This window comes from Equus caballus, chromosome 1 (genome assembly GCF_041296265.1).
Source record: "Equus caballus isolate H_3958 breed thoroughbred chromosome 1, TB-T2T, whole genome shotgun sequence".
NCBI classification, from domain to species: Eukaryota; Metazoa; Chordata; class Mammalia; order Perissodactyla; family Equidae; genus Equus; species Equus caballus.
Genome location: NC_091684.1, coordinates 103914781 through 103933882, shown reverse-complemented (window position 1 = coordinate 103933882; position 19102 = coordinate 103914781). Strand labels below are relative to the sequence as shown.

The 19102-nt window shown below is 45.0% G+C and overlaps 1 protein-coding gene across 10 annotated transcripts in view; it reads left to right on the top strand.

Moving 5' to 3' along the window:
- The window catches only part of PDE8A (phosphodiesterase 8A), a 137763-nt gene that overhangs the window by 85408 nt on the left and 33253 nt on the right, over positions 1–19102 (top strand). For 9 of the 10 annotated variants that reach the window (XM_070230336.1, XM_070230317.1, XM_070230356.1 and 6 more), the window contains 6 exons: positions 3194–3282; positions 8798–8876; positions 10413–10550; positions 16122–16210; positions 17791–17842; positions 17945–17987. In XM_070230336.1, coding sequence (XP_070086437.1) covers positions 3194–3282; positions 8798–8876; positions 10413–10550; positions 16122–16210; positions 17791–17842; positions 17945–17987 — 490 coding nt within the window. The remainder of the gene's footprint in view (positions 1–3193; positions 3283–8797; positions 8877–10412; positions 10551–16121; positions 16211–17790; positions 17843–17944; positions 17988–19102) is intronic. The other variant, XM_023649427.2, reaches the window with a different exon arrangement.

Sequence of the window (19102 nt, the reverse complement as noted above, 5' to 3'; positions counted from 1 at the left end):
TTGTAGATCACCTTTTCCCAGTGGATCTTTAGGTCGTCCCTCTTTAAGTGGCTCAGGAAAGCAGTCACACAGGGAAAAATCTTTCCCACATAGCTGGGAAGCTCTTTGTATTATTATTCTTGGACTGCAAAGCTGGCTATTCTTTTTACAAAGACCTTAGAGGCTTCCACTTTCTAGTGAATCTAGTGAAATTTGAGGGGTGGGTTATTCGCCCTGTCTTGGGTCATTTGCTTACCTACAGCCCCCAGAAGTCATTAAGCTTTGTATTTGTGTGAGGTGTCTTTGAAAGGGCATAGAAGCAGTGGTGGAAATTTGTGTGTTTGGTAAGTGCTGTTTGAAATTCTGCACAAGGAGATCCATCAGCACAGCTGCGTGGACTAGAAAGAGGATGCTGGTGGAAGGTCTAGTAAACCGCAGTCCTTATATTCTCTTAGTGTAATTGAGTTATCGTGAAGCTAACTTGAAAATTTGAAAGTAACTGACACGCACTCTCCCTGCCCTGTCACTCAGACCACTCAGTCCAGGTATACCCTGAAGCCTGTGCTGACGCCACTTTAGCTGCCTGTCCCTGTGAGAACACTTCCATGCAAAAAGCACAAGAGCTTTGGAACAGTCATTTTAGAAATACCTGACTTAGGAAATACAGACATAGCAGGCTCAGCATTTTGTAGGTGACAAATCCAAGTGGGTGACCAGTCCTCAGAGACCACAAGTGCTAACTAATTTTTTCACACAGAGTCCTGTATCTGCATGTAACAGACGGATACTAAAGTGACAGAGGACACAGTGACAGAGCAGAGCATCTAGACCTAGTGGGAAGGTGATTCTCCCAAATCTCGTGGCTGGGAAACAGTAGTGCCAAGGCTTGAGCCCAGCCCTAACCTGGAAGCCTACTCTACAGTGAGATCTCTGGTATTCAGGGGTAGCCAGCTATTTGGTGACTTAGCCATAGTTCAGGGTTTCAGGGTGGATGGAGACCTGCTTGCCTCCTGAGTTGTACCTATTGGTTGAGCATTTGCTGATTAAAGTCTCAAAGGTTAGGATTTGGTATCTCTCAACGCCAGTGTGCATGAGAGTCCCCTTGAAAAGCTTCCCTGGAGAGTCTGTTGTCAGTTGGTGTCGGGAGGGGCCGGCACGTTGGTGTTACTTGTTAAGATTGTCCTTTTTAAGGTACTTTTTAAGGTGGTTGTAATATGCTGCCAAGGGTTGAGAACCACTGGGTGGGGCCCAGCAAGTTGGGCATGACATTCTCTGAAGAGAGTGAGGTTGAGTCAGCTCCGGAGTCTGCAGGATTTGTGGCGCCAGCCCCTCTTGTGGGATGATTTAGGGTGAGAAGACTAGCTGCTGTTTAAGCAGAAGGAGTAGCAGCCTGTTTCCTGAGGACCCCTGGACCTCATGCCCATCTCCAGCCTCCATGCCCGGTAGAATCCTTGGGACATGTTTAAAGTTGGAGAAGGGCGAGGAAGATGGCATGTTTAGACACACAGAGCAAAGCAGAGGTAGTGAGGGGGAGGGGCAGACAGTGGGAGCAAGGTGATGTCTACCTTTGGGATACAGAAATTTGGATACATGCATTCATACCCAGTGAAAAATCTAGTCACATGCATGTGAGGCCACTGGTGGAATTGTATAAATGCTCATGTCTCCATGTCCTAAGATCTTGCCTGCAAAGCAGGTGAGGCCAGCCAAGCCCTTGGACAGCTGAGGACCCATGTCCCTGTCAAGTCCCTGACCCCTTGTCTGCTGGCAGTAGCACAACACTGTGCCCAGCAGTCTCTCCTCCCTGTTTCCCCCTGGTCAAGAGATGGGCAGCATGCTGGGGTATTCCTGTGGTGTCATGGCTGACAGAGGAGTGAACAGCAGAGCCAGCGCTCTACTGCCTTCACAGTAGGTGGGAGCGGGTAGGCATGTCACCTCTCTCAGACTTGTTTGTGAGGGGCTGTGTTTTGGCCTGCAGATGTGGGGACCATCGTGCCCATGGCCGGTAGTCCTTGCCTTCCCTCCCAGGGGCCGGCACTCACTGAGCTTTCTGTGGGTGCAGCAGTTTGCAGTTAGCCTGCCTTCTCCCGTCTCGTGCTTGGTCCTCACAGAGGGTAGGAGCAGTATTGTCCTGTTTGCAGGTGAGGAAGCAGCCTCAGAAAGGTTAAGTGCCTCATTTAGGGTCTTACAGCTTTTAAGGCATGAACCTGGGGCTGGATTTTTAGCTGGCTTGACACCCAGGCAAGACCCTGATTCCTGTTCAAATAGGAGGATACCTGCCTTCACCGTGGCAATAGAAGGAGCTCCACGAGGGGCCCCATGCCCCACGTCAGTCTGCCTTTGGCTTGTAGATAGTGGCCTGCAGAGGCCTTAACCTCTTAGGCCTCAGCTTCCTCCTTGGTCAGATGGAGTGTTACCCATGTACTGAGCTGGTGAAAGCAAGAGCTGTTCACAGAAATAGGGGTGAGTGAGTAAATGTTCACGGATATTTTTTGCATCTGAATTTAACTGTGTGTCAGAACATAGTAACTATTAAGATTTCTTCATGAAATACATAATTTAGTGGTGGAATGGGTCCGTGCTTCTCAGAACTATGTAATTTGCTTTGTTGTGAGATGTTTCCTTTATGTAAAGATTATTATATAAAACAGTTACTGTCTATAGCAGAGAGAGAGCGTGGGCAAAGCCATGGCTTTACTGGTACCTCTGCTTATGGACAGTCATCCTTTGTCAGCTTCGTTGAGCCATGGTTAGAGGTCAGTGTAGGAAAACGTTGCTTGGGTGGCAGTTACCTCTGTGAAATACAGGGGCAAAGAGAAATGCAAGCATGTTTTTGCTTACCATGAGCTGTACAGCTTTAATACTTCTCTTGAAAAAGTGAACATACCCTGAAAGTTAATATAAATAGGACTTTAGTTAGTAAATTTCTTCCTTCTCCATATTCTAGCCTCTGCTGGTGACATGCAAACAACCAAAATCCTCTTACCTCAAGGCACTGAAAGAAAAGCGTTCTTAAGCCCTTTTTTTTTAACAGCTAATTCGGTACTAATAAATTTTCATGTCTCATTTCGTGTTCGTCATTAAAGAGAAATTATTTTTTTAGATTTCAGTTACCAAATTGAAAAGTCTGTTGAAAAAAAGTCTTTTTATTGATATACAGAATAATTTAAAGGTGCACGCTTGATTATCCACAAAATCCCCTTTCTGTTTGTAGAGGTATGTGGAAAACCCCAGCCTCATGGCCTGTTACAACGAACTGCTCCAGCTGGAGTTTGGAGAGGTGCGATCACAGCTGAAACTCAGGTAAGTCTGCTCCTTCTGGAAAGCCCACCACATCACACAGGGCTGGTGGGCAAGTGAGGACTTTGGTTGTGGGCGGCTACCTTTTGGCTGTAACTGACCTGCTAAAATGGGATGGGGTGGTGGCGTGGTACCTCTCCTCATACAGGCTTCCAAGGTCTGCCTGGATGTCGAACAGGGGGTCAGGTTAGTAATTGGAAACTCAACATTCAAAGATGGGGCTCCAAAATGCTAGTAAATGAAAAAGAGGGTACAAAAGTATATATACAGAATTATCTGTTCTGTTTTATAAGAGAAAAAGATGCTTTTAATATATATACATACCCAACCTATTAATGTTGGTTATCTCTGGCAGGTGACATGTTTTCTTCTCTACAATAAACATTTTTTAATTTGTTCTTTATAAACAGGTTTTTTTTTTTAAAGATTTCATTTTTTTCCTTTTTCTCCCCAAAGCCCCCCAGTACATAGTTGTATATTCTTCGTTGTGGGTCCTCCTAGTTGTGGCATGTGGGACGCTGCCTCAGCGTGGTCTGATGAGCAGTGCCATGTCCGCGCCCAGGATTCGAACCAACGAAACACTGGGCCGCCTGCAGCGGAGCGCAGGAACTTAACCACTCGGCCACAGGGCCAGCCCCTTTTGTTTTTTTTTTTTAAGTGAAATGAGTAGAAACCTAGTTCCCTGTAGAGCAAGAAAAGCAGCAAATTAGTAAAATTATATGAGGTTGACAGAAGAAAGAAAGTCAGCAGCTCTCTGCCATCCTAGTGTTCTTGCTTGGGTGGTCCACTATTCTTTAACATTTCCTTTACCTGGAATCAAAGAGAGAATGAAGTTGTTCTGTTTGTGTATGCCCTAAGCAGAGATAAGGGGATCAGAATTTGGAGTGTTAAGATTAGTTGGGGACCAGCACAGAGTTCCACAAGCAGGGAAGAAAAATGCTTCCTAGACGAAGTGAAATGAAGCGTGCAGTGGCACGGAAGTGCTGCCGAGCACCAGTGTTTCCAGGCTCTCAAGGGAGCGGAAGAGCTCCTTTTTGTTGCCAGATTTTGCAGGGCACCTTGAGGTGGGTGGTTGCCCTGGGGCCCGCTTCACCCCTCGCTCCTGGGTCTTCCGCAGCCTGGCTGCAGCACTCCCACAGTGAGTCAGGCCACCACCCTCTCAGAGGAGAGGAGAATTTTGGAGCAGTAGGTGATGTTAGAGCTTTTTTGGTCCATTCAAGATGGAGAAACTGAGAGCCAGGGAGAGTAACTGACTTACATCCAAGATCTCACAAGCAGCGAATGGCAGTGGTAGTCCTTTAGGTTGTAACCCATGTTTTTAAAACTGAAATCATTGTCTCTCTTTCATCCCTAAAGCTAACTGTGACCTCTGACCTTCCTGAATAATTTAGCTTAGTGAATTTAGCATCACCTACCCTGTGGTCCTGGACTGAAACCCCTGTGTCCCCTTCACACCTCCCTAAATCCGGTCGCTCACCAAGTCTTATTGATTTTACTTCCTAAGTATCTGTGGAATATGCCCACTCATCTTCCTCTTTAGGCCACTATCTTTTCTTACCTGCATTATTGAAACCATCAGTCAGTCTCCCTACATTTAGTCCTGGCTCCTCCTTGTCCATTCTCCACACTTGCCTTCACACTTAACTCCATCTGTGTTTCTGTTCTTCAGCTCCCCACTGCCTTCAAGAGAAAATCCAAACTGTAAAATGTGGCCTACATGGCTCTCCCTGGTGCATCCGCTGCTCCCCTCTTTGTCCTCTGTCTTCCCCGTCTGTCCTTATGTCCTGCTTTGTTCTCTGTGCACCAGCTGACAGCCAAAGGGAGCCATCGTGAAGGGAGACATGGCAATATGAAGGGAGGCTGGAGATGTAGGGCGGGAGAACTGGAGAAATAGACTTGTTCTGCAGATACTAAAATGCACTAGAAAGCTCTGACAAGCAACTGTGTGTTACTGCTAGATCAGTAAACTAGAATGTAAAGTCTAGAAATAGACGAGTATATTTAAGAATTTTGTATATGATTCACATGGCAGTTTAAATCAACACAGATAAGAGCGGACTTTTCAGTGAGTAGAATTGTGACAACTGACTAACCATTTGGAAAGAAAAGTTATATCCCAATCTCACACCCAACTCCAAAACACACTCCAGAGAATCAAAGACTTAATGTTAAAAAGTGGAGGGGCCGGCCCGGTGGCACAGCGGTTAAGTTCGCACGTTCTGCTTCTTGGCGGCCCGGGGTTCGCTGGTTCGGATCCCAGGTGCGGACATGGCACTGCTTGGCAGCCATGCTGTGGTAGGCATCCAGCGTATAGACTAGAGGAAGATGGGCACGGATGTTAGCTCAGAGCCAGGCTTCCTCAGCAAAAAGAGGAGGACTGGCAGTAGTTAGCTGAGGGCTAATCTTCCTCAAAAAAAAAAAAAAAAGTGGAGGGGCCGGCCCGGGGGTGCAGCAGTTAAGTTCACGTGTTCCACTTCTCTACGGCCCGGGTTTCGCCGGTTCAGATCCCGGGTGCAGACATGGCACTGCTTGGCACGCCATGCTGTGGTAGGCGTGCCACATATAAAGTAGAGGAAGATGGGCACGAATGTTAGCTTAGGGCCAGGCTTCCTCAACAAAAAAGAGGATTGGCAGCAGTTAGCTCAGGGCTAATCTTCCTCAAAAAAAAAAAAAAAAAAAAAAAAAGTGGAGCCACGGAAGTACTAAAAATATAGGGAAACATATGTAATTGGATGATGAAGTCTTTTTAAACTCAGTCTGGCATAAAAGCCAGATTCCATTAAAGAAGAGAATCAGATTAGACAACATAAAAATGTTAAGCTTGTCTACAGTTGGAAAAAAACCTTAACTACTGTTAAAAATTTAGACAAATAACAAACTGGGAAAAATATGTTTGTAACAAATAGGATAGACAAGTTAATACCCTAAATACCTAAAGAGATTTGATGAATCAGTTAAAAAAATGAAAACATCCAGTAGAAGAAATAGAAGGACATGGATCAAGCAGTTCACAGGAGGTATTAATGGCCAGTAAACATGAAAAGATGTTCAGCTTCACTAGTAATCAAAGAAATGCAAATGCAGATGATGCACCATTTTTTATTTACTAGATCTGCAAAAATTAAAAAAGAATGATAAAACACAGTAGGGTGTCTCACAGATCCATCTCCTCCAAGCTTGTTATGTCAGAGGTGGAAACTTACTGTTTATTGATTTGTGGGTTTTTTAAAATAACATCTTTATTGAAGTGTAATTCACATACCATCTCTTGCCTTTTTTTGTATGCCAAGAAATAAGAGCTAATTTTTATTGTAAGCTGCTTTGTCTTGTTTAGCGAGACAGTTTAGTAATGCCAGGAATAATGTAAAAGCATTGTTATTGTTAGTTTTCTTAATATTATCTCTATACTTTATGAACAAATAGGCAGTTTTTTTCTTTTTATCATCTTCTGAGGCATATACAAGGAAAACACTGGAAACAACCTAAATGTCCAGTCATTGGGGATTCATTGAATAAATTATGGTGTAACTTTATAATAGACTATTATATATTTATTAAAAGTGATAGTAAAGAGGGGCTGGCCCCGTGGCCAAGTGGTTAAGTTCGCGCGCTCCGCTGCAGGCGGCCCAGTGTTTCGTTGGTTCGAATCCTGGGCGCGGACATGGCACTGCTCATCAGACCACGCTGAGGCAGCGTCCCACATGCCACAACTAGAAGGACCCACAACAAAGAATATACAACTATGTACCAGGGGGCTTTGGGGAGAAAAAGGGAAAAAATAAAATCATTAAAAAAAAAAAAATACAGTTTAAAAAAAAAGTGATAGTAAAGAACTGTAATTATTGATACGGAAAGGTTAATGTATATTGTTCAGTGAGACAAGCAGATTATAAAATTGTAAAGTATGATCTTATTTTTATAAATATATGTATTACATATATGTTTATACAAGCAATTGCCCACAGCACCAATTGATATGTCTAGGTATTGGGATTTCAGATGATTTGATCTCATGTATTTATTTATTTACTTTTGAGGGGCCTTTTTTTTTTTCTGCTTTTCCTCCCCAAACCCCGCCCGGTACATAGCTGTATATTTTCTAGTTGTGGGTCCTTCCAGTTGTGGCATGTGGGATGCCACCCAAGTGTGGCCCAGCAAGCCGCATCATGTCTGCGCCCAGGATCCAAACCAGCGAAACCCTGGGCGGCCAAAGCGGAGTGCGCGAACTCAACCACTTGGCCACAGGGCTGGCCCTGATCTCATTTATTTTTAAACAACTTTATTGAGCTGTAATTCATATACTGAACAATTCATCTATTTGAAGTGCACAGTTCGGTGGCTTTTAGTATATTCACAGAGTTGTGCAACCATACCACAATTTTAAAACCTTTTTATTACCCCCAGCCCCAGATAAGCACTAAACTAATTTCTCTATATATAGATTTGCCTGTTCTGGACATTTTGTATAAATAGAATCATACAATATGCGGTCCTTTGTGACTGTCTTCTTTCACTTAGCATAATGTCTTCAAGGTTCATCCATATTGTGGCATGTATCAGGACCTAATTTCTTTTTATGTCTGCATAATATTCCGTTGTATGAATGTACCATGTTTTATTCATCCATTCATCAGTTGATGGACATTTGAGTTGTTTCCACTGTTTGGCTATAAGTTTTTGTGTGGACATGTATCTTCCATTTCTGTTGGGTATATACCTAGGACTAAAATTGCTGGGTCGTGGTAACTTGTTTAATGGTTTGAGGACCTGCCCGACTGTTCTCCAAAGAGGCTGTGCCCTTTTACGTTCCCACCAGCAGTGGATGAGGCTTCCTCACCCCACTTGTTCTTCTCTGTCTTTTTGATCATAGCTATCCTGGTGGGTATGACATGGTATCTCATTTATTTTTATCTGTATTTTCTCATTATTTTCAATAAACTTGCATTACTTGTACAATTAAAAAGTGTTTTCAGACACTAAGGACCTGGGAGAATGCTCACGATATATGGCTAAGTGAAGAAAGCAGGGAGCGGTGCAAGACATCCCATTGATCCCAATTTTGTGAAAAGAATTTGTTTAAAATAATGGCTACAAATAATTGACTGCCTCCTTTCTACCAGGCCCTTTGTCGGGTTCTTGCCTCTATCCTCTCACTTGGTCCTCCCAAGGACTCTTGGGAGGGTGAGAAGGGAGGCTCGTGAGGTTCAGTCATGTGCCCAGGGTCCCACAGCTGGGGACAGGCAGTGATTTGAACCCTGATGCGTGGTCCACTGGTCCTCAGGTTGGAAGAAAAGGCACCAAATTGTGCAGAATCGCTATCCCAATTAGTGGAGTAGCAGGAGGTGTTTATTTCTTCTTTATGCTTTTTAATATTCCCCCTTTCTTTTTCTTGAATTAGCGTTTGTTACCTTTATGATCAGACAAAAACCACATTTTAATAAGTTAATGTAACACCCCAAAATTGTATTCGATTTTGTAGTATTTACATTAATCAGTCCTTTTTTTCCTACCCATAAAGGGCTTGTAACTCAATATTCACTGCGTTAGAGAAAAGTCAAGAAGCAATTGAAATTACGAGTGAAGACCACATTATACAGGTTTGTTATTTTGAAAGTTTGTCCTTCTGGATTTCTGGTTTTGTTTGTTCTCATTTTTAGGATTGAACCCCTCCAATATGATTTTTTTTCTTTTTGAAGTTCAGGAGACCAATTTTCCCTTAGAGGATTATCAGAACAAAATCTATAACATATGTGATTTAAAATAAGTTCCCTATAGGTAAGAAAAGATACTAATAATTACTTAAGGTGCTAGAAAATATTCTTTAGAAATACCATATTTGCATTTATTCTCACGCTTTTTGTTTATTTATTTATTTAGCAAGGAGAGACTTTTATCCAGAAGAATTGTTACTGGGTTGGGGTTGTGGGGAGGGACTGTGGGAGTAGAGGAGGCAGACTCTCACCTTTCTTCCTGTTTTTGATGTAGGAATTTACTAGAAAGTACTCACAATTTTAAGAATAACCTAGAACTTACTGAACAAATTACCCTCTATTTATCTAAGTAGCTTTATGTAAGTGGCTTGAGATAACATGGTTTGTACTTTTAGATAACAGCAAAAGAGGGAGCTGTGGCAGAGAAATGTTCCTTTTGTCTGAAAATTAGCTCCACCTTGATTTTAGTTCTGAGCACTTCAGCCCTTCAGTTTAATCTGGCTGCAACTTTCTTGGTCAAGTGCTGGTGATGGTGACGTTCACGAGTTGGTGTCCTGAGAGGTGACTTTGGGCCAGTGGTTAAGGGCACAGGCTTGTGTCAGACAAGCATGGGTTCCAGTCAGCCTTGGCCCCTTTCTAGCTGAGCAGCTTTGGGCAAGTTACTTAATCTATCTGAATTTGCTCTCTCATCTGTACAAGTGGAAATACCATTAATACTGAGAACAACCTGCCTTTCGTAAGGATGTTCTGAGGACTAAATGAGGTCGTGTGTGTGAAGTGCTTGCTATGGTGCCTCGCAAGGAAAACAGACCTTAAACAGTGTCAATTATTGTTTTATCATCATTTATTATTGTTATTAGCTCATGCACAACTTTCCCATACATTTTCTTATAGTCTGAAATGTAACCATAAAGTTTTACATTTGTAAACACTTTCTAGTTCATAGCCTGCTTTCCAAACACATTATTTATTTGCATCATATGAGAGAGGTAAGAGAGATGTTTTATTCCCATTAAACAGATGGTAAGTGACTTGCAGGAGTAGAGCTTGGGTGTTTCAGACTCCCGGGCTGGTGCTTTATTCCACTGGGTCACTATTAAACAGCCCTTTTGTAACCGCCCTGGGGCTGTCTCCATGCACTGTCTTTCCTCTGCTGGTGTTTAATTGCAAGCAGGTCTGCTGCCCTCCCTGAACCTCAGGAGGATACCGCCGAAAGCCCCAGCTGTCACTGGAGCACAGGCTTCTGCAGACTCCAGGGTTCTTCTGGGACTGTGCTCTGGGGCTTTAGAACTGCCCTGGTGAGCTCCAGGCTCCTGAGCTTTCTGGGGGAAAATAGGATGGCTTCAGTTGAACGCCCTTGATTGTCCTCTTTTCAAAATTTCTTTTAATTCACTTCATGTTTTTTCTTTTGTCTCCCCCCAGTATGCAAATCCTGCATTTGAAACAACAATGGGCTATCAGTCAGGTGAATTAATAGGAAAGGAATTAGCAGAAGTGCCTATAAATGAAAAAAAGGCTGATTTGCTCGATACTATAAATTCATGCATCAGGATAGGCAAGGTAAGTAAGAGGTCAGTCCCTTTTTTACTTTCACATAACAAAGAGGGAAGGAAGGAGACTTATCATTCACTGAGCATCCCATATCTGGGTCTCAGTCTTACTCTTTCCAGAAGTCTGGGGAGGTGTAGGCAGTGTTATCCCTATTATTCCCATTTTGCAGGTGAGGGAACTGAGGCCAAGAAAGTATATAATATGATTAGCCAATAAGCAGAGTAATTTTAATAGACACTTAAAATTGTTATTTTCATCTTTGTAATAGGTGAGTTGATCTTCTAAGTGGTAGATGTTGGCAGATGGTTCTGGGTAAAGGATTGCCAATGAGGTGACGCAGTCTCAGAACACAGTCGAGCCCAACATTTTTCTGAGCCTCATCCACTCATTCAGCATTTTTTGAATGCCTGCAGTGTGCCGGGCACTGACTAGATTCTGGTATAGAAAGAAAAGCAAAACAAAACTTCCTGCCTCAGAGCACTCATATTCCAGGGTGCAAACCCGACAGATAAGAGGCATCATCAGCCAGTAAGGTGAGAAGGCCCATAGCCCCGTGCTGAGAGCCCAGGCACAAGAAGGGCAGGCTCTGTCTCAATGGAGGTTTCTCTCTGAACAGCGCGTCTGACAGCACCTCACTGGTGTTAGTGTCTAAAATATGATGAGAGGGAGAAGGCTACTGCTTTTCACGGTCATGCTCAGTCTGTGCTGTTGGGCTCTTTTAACTTTTGGAAGTTGCGTAGGGGCTATTAATCTGATTGTTTGAAATGTTTGAAAATTGGTGACCTGCTTTCCTGCTCGCTCGGTGAAGGCCACCGTGGAAGTGTTGCCCTCTCCCCTGTGGCATTTGGCCAGTGCCTGTCCTGTAGCATACAAGAGCAGCCTGGCATAGGGGGCGGAAGGGCCATACAAAGCTTATGCCCCCACTGCGCTTGGGCCCCTTGAAGCACCATGAGTAAGCTCGTGTACCTTTGCTTTCCCATGGCTGTGAGCACACAAGCTTGCCTTGCAGTGAGAACGAGGAAAGAACAGGCCAGCTGTGAGGTCCTAGTGATGCTGTATTGGAAATAACAGAAGTGGGCACTATTTGAACCCTATTTTGCCTTCAACTTTTCTGTCAAGGATGATGATTTTTTTGCTGGAAGAGAGTGGAAGGTCCTCTGGGAAGAGAGATAGAGGCTGGGCTGGATGAAGAGGCCCTCAGGTGTGCTGATCAGTTAGCTCTAGTGCCCCTCCCTTGGTGGAGAGAGGTATCCTCAGAAGGCGGCAGCAGGGCGGCAGTCATCCAAGACCCTAGCAGCCTTTGAGGGGCTTCACCATGGACTTCCCAATCCTGGCATTTAGGTCCCAGCTGCCACTGGATCAGCCAGGAGTTTTCTGGTGAGCTTCAGCTCGACGTGAGTCAGAGATGACGGCCCTCGTGCACCTTGATCTGGCAGCTCCTACACTGAGGCGCTCTGTCTCCTGCTCACCAAGGAGAGCAGGTGGAGATGGGGCAGGAGGCGCTAAGTGGGTGAGCTGTAGGCCCTGGGATCCACCAGATCTGTGGGAATGGCCTCTCGCCTCCTAAGTTATGCTCTTGGACACCAGGTACAAAGGGCTTCAAACTCAAACAGCGTGAGACCTGTTCTCCGAAATCTGTATTTATTGTGAGCAGAGAATATGAATGGTTATCATATTATCAATCTCTATACTGCTTTATTTCAAAAAAGGACCTGGTTATTTGTCTTGTATGTTTCAGAGTTCTTGGGGAGAGTGGAAAAGCAGCCATCTGTCATTTGTCAGTAAGCTGCTGGCTTGCTGGCAACACTGCCGCAGGACAGGCCACTTAGCTGGGCAGTTTTTGAGGTGAAAGAATATGTGGCCTTTCTGAGTGAGCCTCCCTAGGGAGAAGAAGGGCTTGTTGAGGAGTCAGCCCTGGGCAGTGGCGGTACCGTGGGCAGTGGAGAGAGTTCAGACATGCCCTGGGAACCCAAATAAAGACTTAGGAAGTGGTTAGATGACAGAGGTAAGGGGCTTTGGAGTGTCCAATTCCAAGTGTGCTGTTCAGTAGGATATTCTTGGGGGCAGAGGGGAAATTCTGATGATGTTCCAGCAGAGAATATTGCAAACACCACTCTCCACAAGCCCCCTCTACCTGTTGTTTTCAGCCAGTGGCTCCTCCTTTGGCTAAAACTCGTCCTATTAGATGCCTTGATTTTCAGCCCTCACACTTGTGCTTCTTTGCATCTCTCTATATATCCTTCTTGACTCTCCTGCGTTTCTTCTTCCCCCAGACTTCTCTCTTAGTGCTCTAGAACCCGTAGTCTCCCATCTGCTCAGATACCTGAGCCTTGCAGTGCCTCTTTTCTTTTAGAAGTTTTGAATTTTTTCCCTTAGAAATTGTGTTTTGCAGGCTCTGAGTGAATGCTGGCGGCCCGGATGCCTGCCTGTGACGGTGACGTACGGCTGACAGCCATTTAGCTTTTGCAAAGTTTCACCTTCCTCAGCTGCTGTGATCCTTCTGCTTCCCCGCTCACCGCCTCTCCTCTTCTTCCATCTCTTTTCTCCCAGGTTTACCAGGGCTCTCTGTCCCCTTCTGTGTTCCTCAGAAAGCTCCTTGGTGGTTGAGGCATCTTTCCTGCTCTGCATTGATGTCTCACATTTCCCCAGTTTTAGCCCCAGCCTCCTTTCTGAGGTCTGATTCAACATCCTGCTGTCATCTTGAAATCAACTTTTTTAACAAGGATTTTCTCTCATCTCCTGTTAATAGAAAACCTCTCCCCCATTTGCTGCCTCTTCTCATTGCCCATCCTCACAGTTGCCTGGACTTCAATTCCTGAAATGGTTTTGGTTCCTCACTACTTGGTGGTCTCCTCTATCAAATCCATCCTCAAGCCTTGATGTCTGTTAAGCCTCTGCCTTTGAGTGTCCACAGCCTGGGCCTACCCTTGTTCAGGGCCTTCTTCCTACACCTTGGGATTGTGGTGGCTGAATCCGGTTAGGTCTCCCTGTCCCATGACCCTCCACCTCCAGTCAGTCCACCCTACACTAGTGAGTGATTAGTCTCAGCAAATCATCATTGTGGTCCTGTCACTCCCTCAGGATAGAGTTCACCTCCCTTAGCCTGGTACCAGGCTTCTGTAGTCTGACCTTGGCCTACCTTTTCCATTCAGCAAACAGAAGCTCCAAGTGCTCCTTGACTGTCTACCACATGCAGGCGCTGTGCTGGCCCTGGGATGGGACAGCCAGATGATGATGATTTAATTTTTAAGACAACAGGCCCCAAGAAGGGGCTGTTTGAGTAGTCAGAGAAGCCCAGCTCGGTGCTCAGCTTTCCCTGGAGCAGGAGGACGGTGCGGGCCTTAGTTCTGAGGGGAGCTCAGCTTGGAGAGAGAGGCCTATGCAAAACCCCCTGTGCCAGAAACAGGCCGTTTACTGAGTGTTTGCCATGTGACTTTTTTAAGAGTTTATGTTCATTACGAGATTTAATGTTTGTAACAGCATTCTAAGGTAGTACTTTGTTATTCGCAGGAACTAAAACGTGTCAGAAGATATTTACCTATCTTAAATATAAGAAATATGATCTGCGGAAAATAAATATTTTTTGCTTCCATTGGTGACTGGAAAACTTACGGGCAACTCTGTTATCCAAGTAAAGTCATCGCTGAGTTGTCCTCTTTTAGCTGGACTGTTCAGCTTTGGCTGAAGTGGCTTCTTACACCTTTCATTGGAATCCAGCAGCTCACATCTATTCAGAAAGATTGGAGGAGAAAATCTTGGGGAAAAAAATTTATATATATATATGTTTTTCTTTTGCTAACATTCATCGCCAGTCTTTGTCTTTTTGCTTGAGAAAGATTGTCACTGAGCTAACATCTGTGCCAGTGTTCCTCTGGTTTGTATGTGGGATGCCACCACACCAGGGCTTGACAAGCAGTGTGTGGGGCCACACCTGGGATCTGAACCCACGAGCCCCAGACTGCCAAAGTGGTACACGCTAACTTAACCACTTTGCCACTGGGCCAGCCCCAAAATCTTGCATGTATTTTTTAAGGTGCTACTTGATTGATTAAATTGGCTTCCTGTATTTCTCCCTCTCTCTTGTTTTTTAATTCACATACCAAACAGTTCACCCATTCAAAGTATACAGTTCAGTGGTGTTTGGTACATTCACAAGTTTTTGCAAACAGCGTCCTGGTTTCTCATATTTCTCGTGCTGGTGAGCTTCAGTAGTGACTCTTGGGCCTGTCTGCTGGAGCCTTCTAAGGTGGACGCGTGGGCTGTGGGTATGGAAGACAGGCTGCCCACTCCTGCCGAGGGCTCCGTGTTTGGTTAGTCCTGGTCTGTTTCAGGCACAGGCCAGTCTCCGCGGAGCTGTGGTGAGGCCTGCACCTCCCTTCTGCTCTGGGGTAGGTAAGCACCAAGCTGGGCTCTCTGGCTGGGTTTTAATTCAGTCCTTTCTTGGTACCTGTTGTTTTCACAAGTACAGCAGGAAGCATCAGTAACCATCCTTTGCTTCTGTCAGTGTCCTGGTTTCTCTTGGATCCACTTTCCCAGAGGAGTCTGAAGATGAGATTTTGCCATTGGCGTTTGCATGCAGGTCACCACCCCCCAAGCATAGAGGATTTCAGAACTGACCTTGTATAAGGGTCTCTGGACAGGAGACTTGAACTAAGCCACCAAGCCTGCCATGGTGATCCACTTCCCGCCTGGGTCAGCTCTAGGTCCTAAGCAACTCTGGAAGGTCAAGAAGGTTATGGAACACCCTAGGGGTTCAGTGTCCTCCAGTGGGTTTTAGGGATTTGTATAGCTTAAGGACCCTGGTGACTCTTGGAGGAATTTAGAACCTTTTAGGTGGTGAGAAAACCCACCTCCATCCCAGCCTTCTCCCTACCACCCCAAGAGTCAGGGAGCCATCTGCAGCCCCTGTTCTCTCACTGCGGTCATGTCCCACACACACCTGCTCTCCCAGACTCCAGTGCCATCCTTAAAGATTCCCTATACTCTGTCTGATCAGGAGAACATGACTAATGCAATTGTAGCCCTGACTTTTAGTCTCGCCTATTTGTTCTACCTGAGCCCGGTCCTGGCTGTTACCTCATCATCCCTACCCTACCTGCAAAGGGACCGAAACCCTCACATATCCCAGAGGGTGGTAGCAGCCCACCATGCTAGTGGCCACTGATGGCTGTTTCTCTGGCCTTGTCCTGAGGTGTTCCCCCTTCCGCATGCAGGGGCAGAGCCCTGCCCTCCTGCCCCTCGCTGCAGCAGGTGGGAGTTCAGAGCGGAGGAACCTGTGCACTGAAGGAAGGGAGTGCTCTTCGTTCGTGGGCCCAGGGCCTCTTCTGCCAGCAGACGGCTGCCAAAGACATATGACCACTTAGACTGTGGTGGCCTGGCTTTTGTCAGCAATCCAGGAGGAGATGGATTTGGGAGATTGAGAAAGAATTGTCAGATTACCTAAAATTGTGTTTGGGGTTAGGATAATTTTTTATCCTAATGGCTTTAGCAATGGTAAATGAATCAGAACCTGAAGAGGAAAATGTTCTTGGGCTTATGTTTTGAACACAAAGTATAATGATACTTAAATTCCATTTATAGGAGTGGCAAGGAATTTACTATGCCAAAAAGAAAAACGGAGATAACATACAACAAAATGTGAAGATAATACCTGTCGTTGGACAGGGAGGGTAAGTGGAAGAGACAAGTACTTCAATTAACGTGCCATGTTTGCCTTACTGCAGATTGCTTTGAATACTTAAGTCAGTCAAGGACTGCATGCAGAAATTTAGAAGACAGACTTGTAACAAGGTCAGTTGTCATCAAAGAATGGCCTTCCGGGGTGGCTTCCTCATGACTCCTGCCTGGCCCTCAAGCTGGCAGCCAGGGCCACCAGACTCAGGACAGTCTTGATTAAGCTGCATAGACACACAAGAGACTAAAGTATTTAAATCAGTGATGAGAACACTAACTGGCGAACTCACTATATTTAAAAGATTTCTGTCTAATTTGATGGCCTGCATGTTAATTCTATATAGACCTATCAAATTGGATAAAAATATTTTAAATACTACCATTAATGGAGACTCATATAAAACAGATGTGAGTATAGATTGGAAAGCAGTGTATATCAGGAGCCTAAAAATTTCATATGGTTTGTCTCAGAATCTATCTTAAATATAGGAAAAACAATAAAATATGCCACCATTAGAAATGATGATCATAGAAAATTAAATTACAAGGAGAAATGTGAATGATAAGTACAAAAATCAAAATGTAAAATCATACCAGTTTATGGTCTCAATCATGAAAAGGAAAGAAGGAAAAAAGAACAGGAGGAGGTGCGGCCGTGTGGTTGTAACGGCTGCTACCATTTGTCAAGACCTTCCCACCCTGGGCAGGCTCCCAGTGCCTGGTAGACATCAGTTCACTTCATCCTACCCACAGACCTGTGATGTCGGCACTGTGGATCATCTCCATCTTACAGATGAGGAAACTGAGGCTCAGAGAGGTGAGGTTTTGGCCCTGGGTTCGGCCACCAGTGCTTGGTGGAGCTGGGCTGCAGACCTCTGCGCTGACTGCATGGCTCACGTGCTTGGTCACCAGGCTTTGCTGCCAGTTGGCGATGGCCTCAGGGAGACGGATCTGTGTGGGCTCTCTGTTCTCATTCTTTGCCTTTTTATGTCCTTTCCAAATTTTTTGTGATAATTACATAGGGGTTTGATTATCAAGGGGAAAAACTGAAAAAAATCAAAGGAACAATAAAGAAGTGAGGAGAGTCAGCAGCTTCTGAGATAAGCCGTGCTTGCTTTGTTCTAGACTCCCAGCTAACCAAGTTAATGCGAAGCCGGGCCCCCAGGGTGGCCTGGGCTGTTTCCGTGAATGACTGAGCAGACTGCTTGTTGGAACTTGAGGAAGAACATCACTATGAAGTGTTGTGAAAATGAAAACTTGTTAAGGGATTAAAGGCTTTTGGTTAGTTCACATGTAGTACCTTTCTTAAAAATAGGTGTTTTTTATTGTATGTTGTGATGACTTGGAAGAATTTTGTTTTTACTGAGGAGTCAACTTATCTTCTAACAGACACCGGGGGCCATTTGTAGACTCTTGTTCTTTTATTGGTGGCCTTAGCCATGAACAATAGAAATGCTCTCCTCAAAGCATTTTGTGTGTTGTGAAAGAGATGCTCTTTTCATCATGAAAAAATTAGCTGCATATCCATCACAATAGAGAGCCAGGAGAGAAATAATGCATTGTTTTCTACTTGCAGAAAAATTAGACACTATGTGTCCATTATCAGAGTGTGCAATGGCAACAATAAGGTATGTAAGGAGAGCCCTCGGGACCCAGGTGCACCCCAGCAAGATTTCTCTTATTGCATAACTAGGCAATCAGAACTAATGGCTTTTAAAATTCATTTTTAGGCTGAGAAAATAACTGAATGTGTTCAGTCTGACAGTCATACAGGTATGGTGCCCTATATTCATTCTTAGGGTTCATTGAACTTTTGAAAAAAATAGAATAAAAACAAACCTTTACTCTGACTAGCTTGCCTGGTGCACAGTCGGACTGTATTTTCCTACTCATGGCAACATTTGTCTCCCTAACTCCCCAGGCAGGTTTATGAGTCAAAGGACCTGAGCACTTGTGGGCCTGCTGACAGGTGTCCTGGGGTGGGTTTCAGCTTGTGGGGAGAAAACTGGTCACCTCAAATGCGTGAACTTATGTGAAGACACGTTGAGTGAAGGCTGGTTTGTTGGCCTTATCTATGCTTCAAAAGGCAACAGTGTTAGGGGTCAGACTACAGTACTTTAGCAGGGACGTCTTCATCTCCTGTCAGTAGTCGCTGTCAGCCTACAGGAAGGTAGCTGGACCCCATCAGACTTGCCTCACCTTGTAGCCGTCTACTTACCGTGCCTTGGACACTATCTGTTCTTCCCCACAATCTAATCTTCCCCACAAAGGAATCTGCGTTATTGCAGTTTTTCCCTGACCTGGAATCGCCTGCTTCCTTCAAGTGTTATGTCATGGCTTTAGCAAGCTGCCTTCCTACTTGGGCCCTCACAGTGAGGGCCCGGGCTGTGATGATGCAGGTCCACTCCAGCTCCTCGGCCAGAGGTGCTCCATCAAGCCTGCATGGATGTTAGCACACCCTGCCACGCCCAGGAGTGCTCTGGCTGCCCGGCTTGTCTGTAAGGACCTCCAGGGAGATGACTTCGTCTTCCATCCCTCCCGCTGTTGCCGAGGTGCTCTCTGCAGCACCACCGCGTTCAGCCGTCCATTGTAGGAATGTTCCCCAGGTGGCTCTCTGGGCGTTTACTGTATACTGTACTGAGTGCTTAACTTAGTTAATTTAATTTACAATTAATTTAAATGAAGCCTTGCAGTAACCCAATGAGGTAGGCATTTTATAGATGAAGTTCCCTTTTTACAGATAAGGAAATGGAAAGGCTAAATAATCTCCCCAAAGACAGAGGAAATGGTTGAGCTGGCACTTGCATCCAAATGGCTGACTCCAAGAAGCCTGAAGCATGTGCCAGGACAGGTCTTGTGGACACCCAAGAGCAATCAAGGCTTTAACC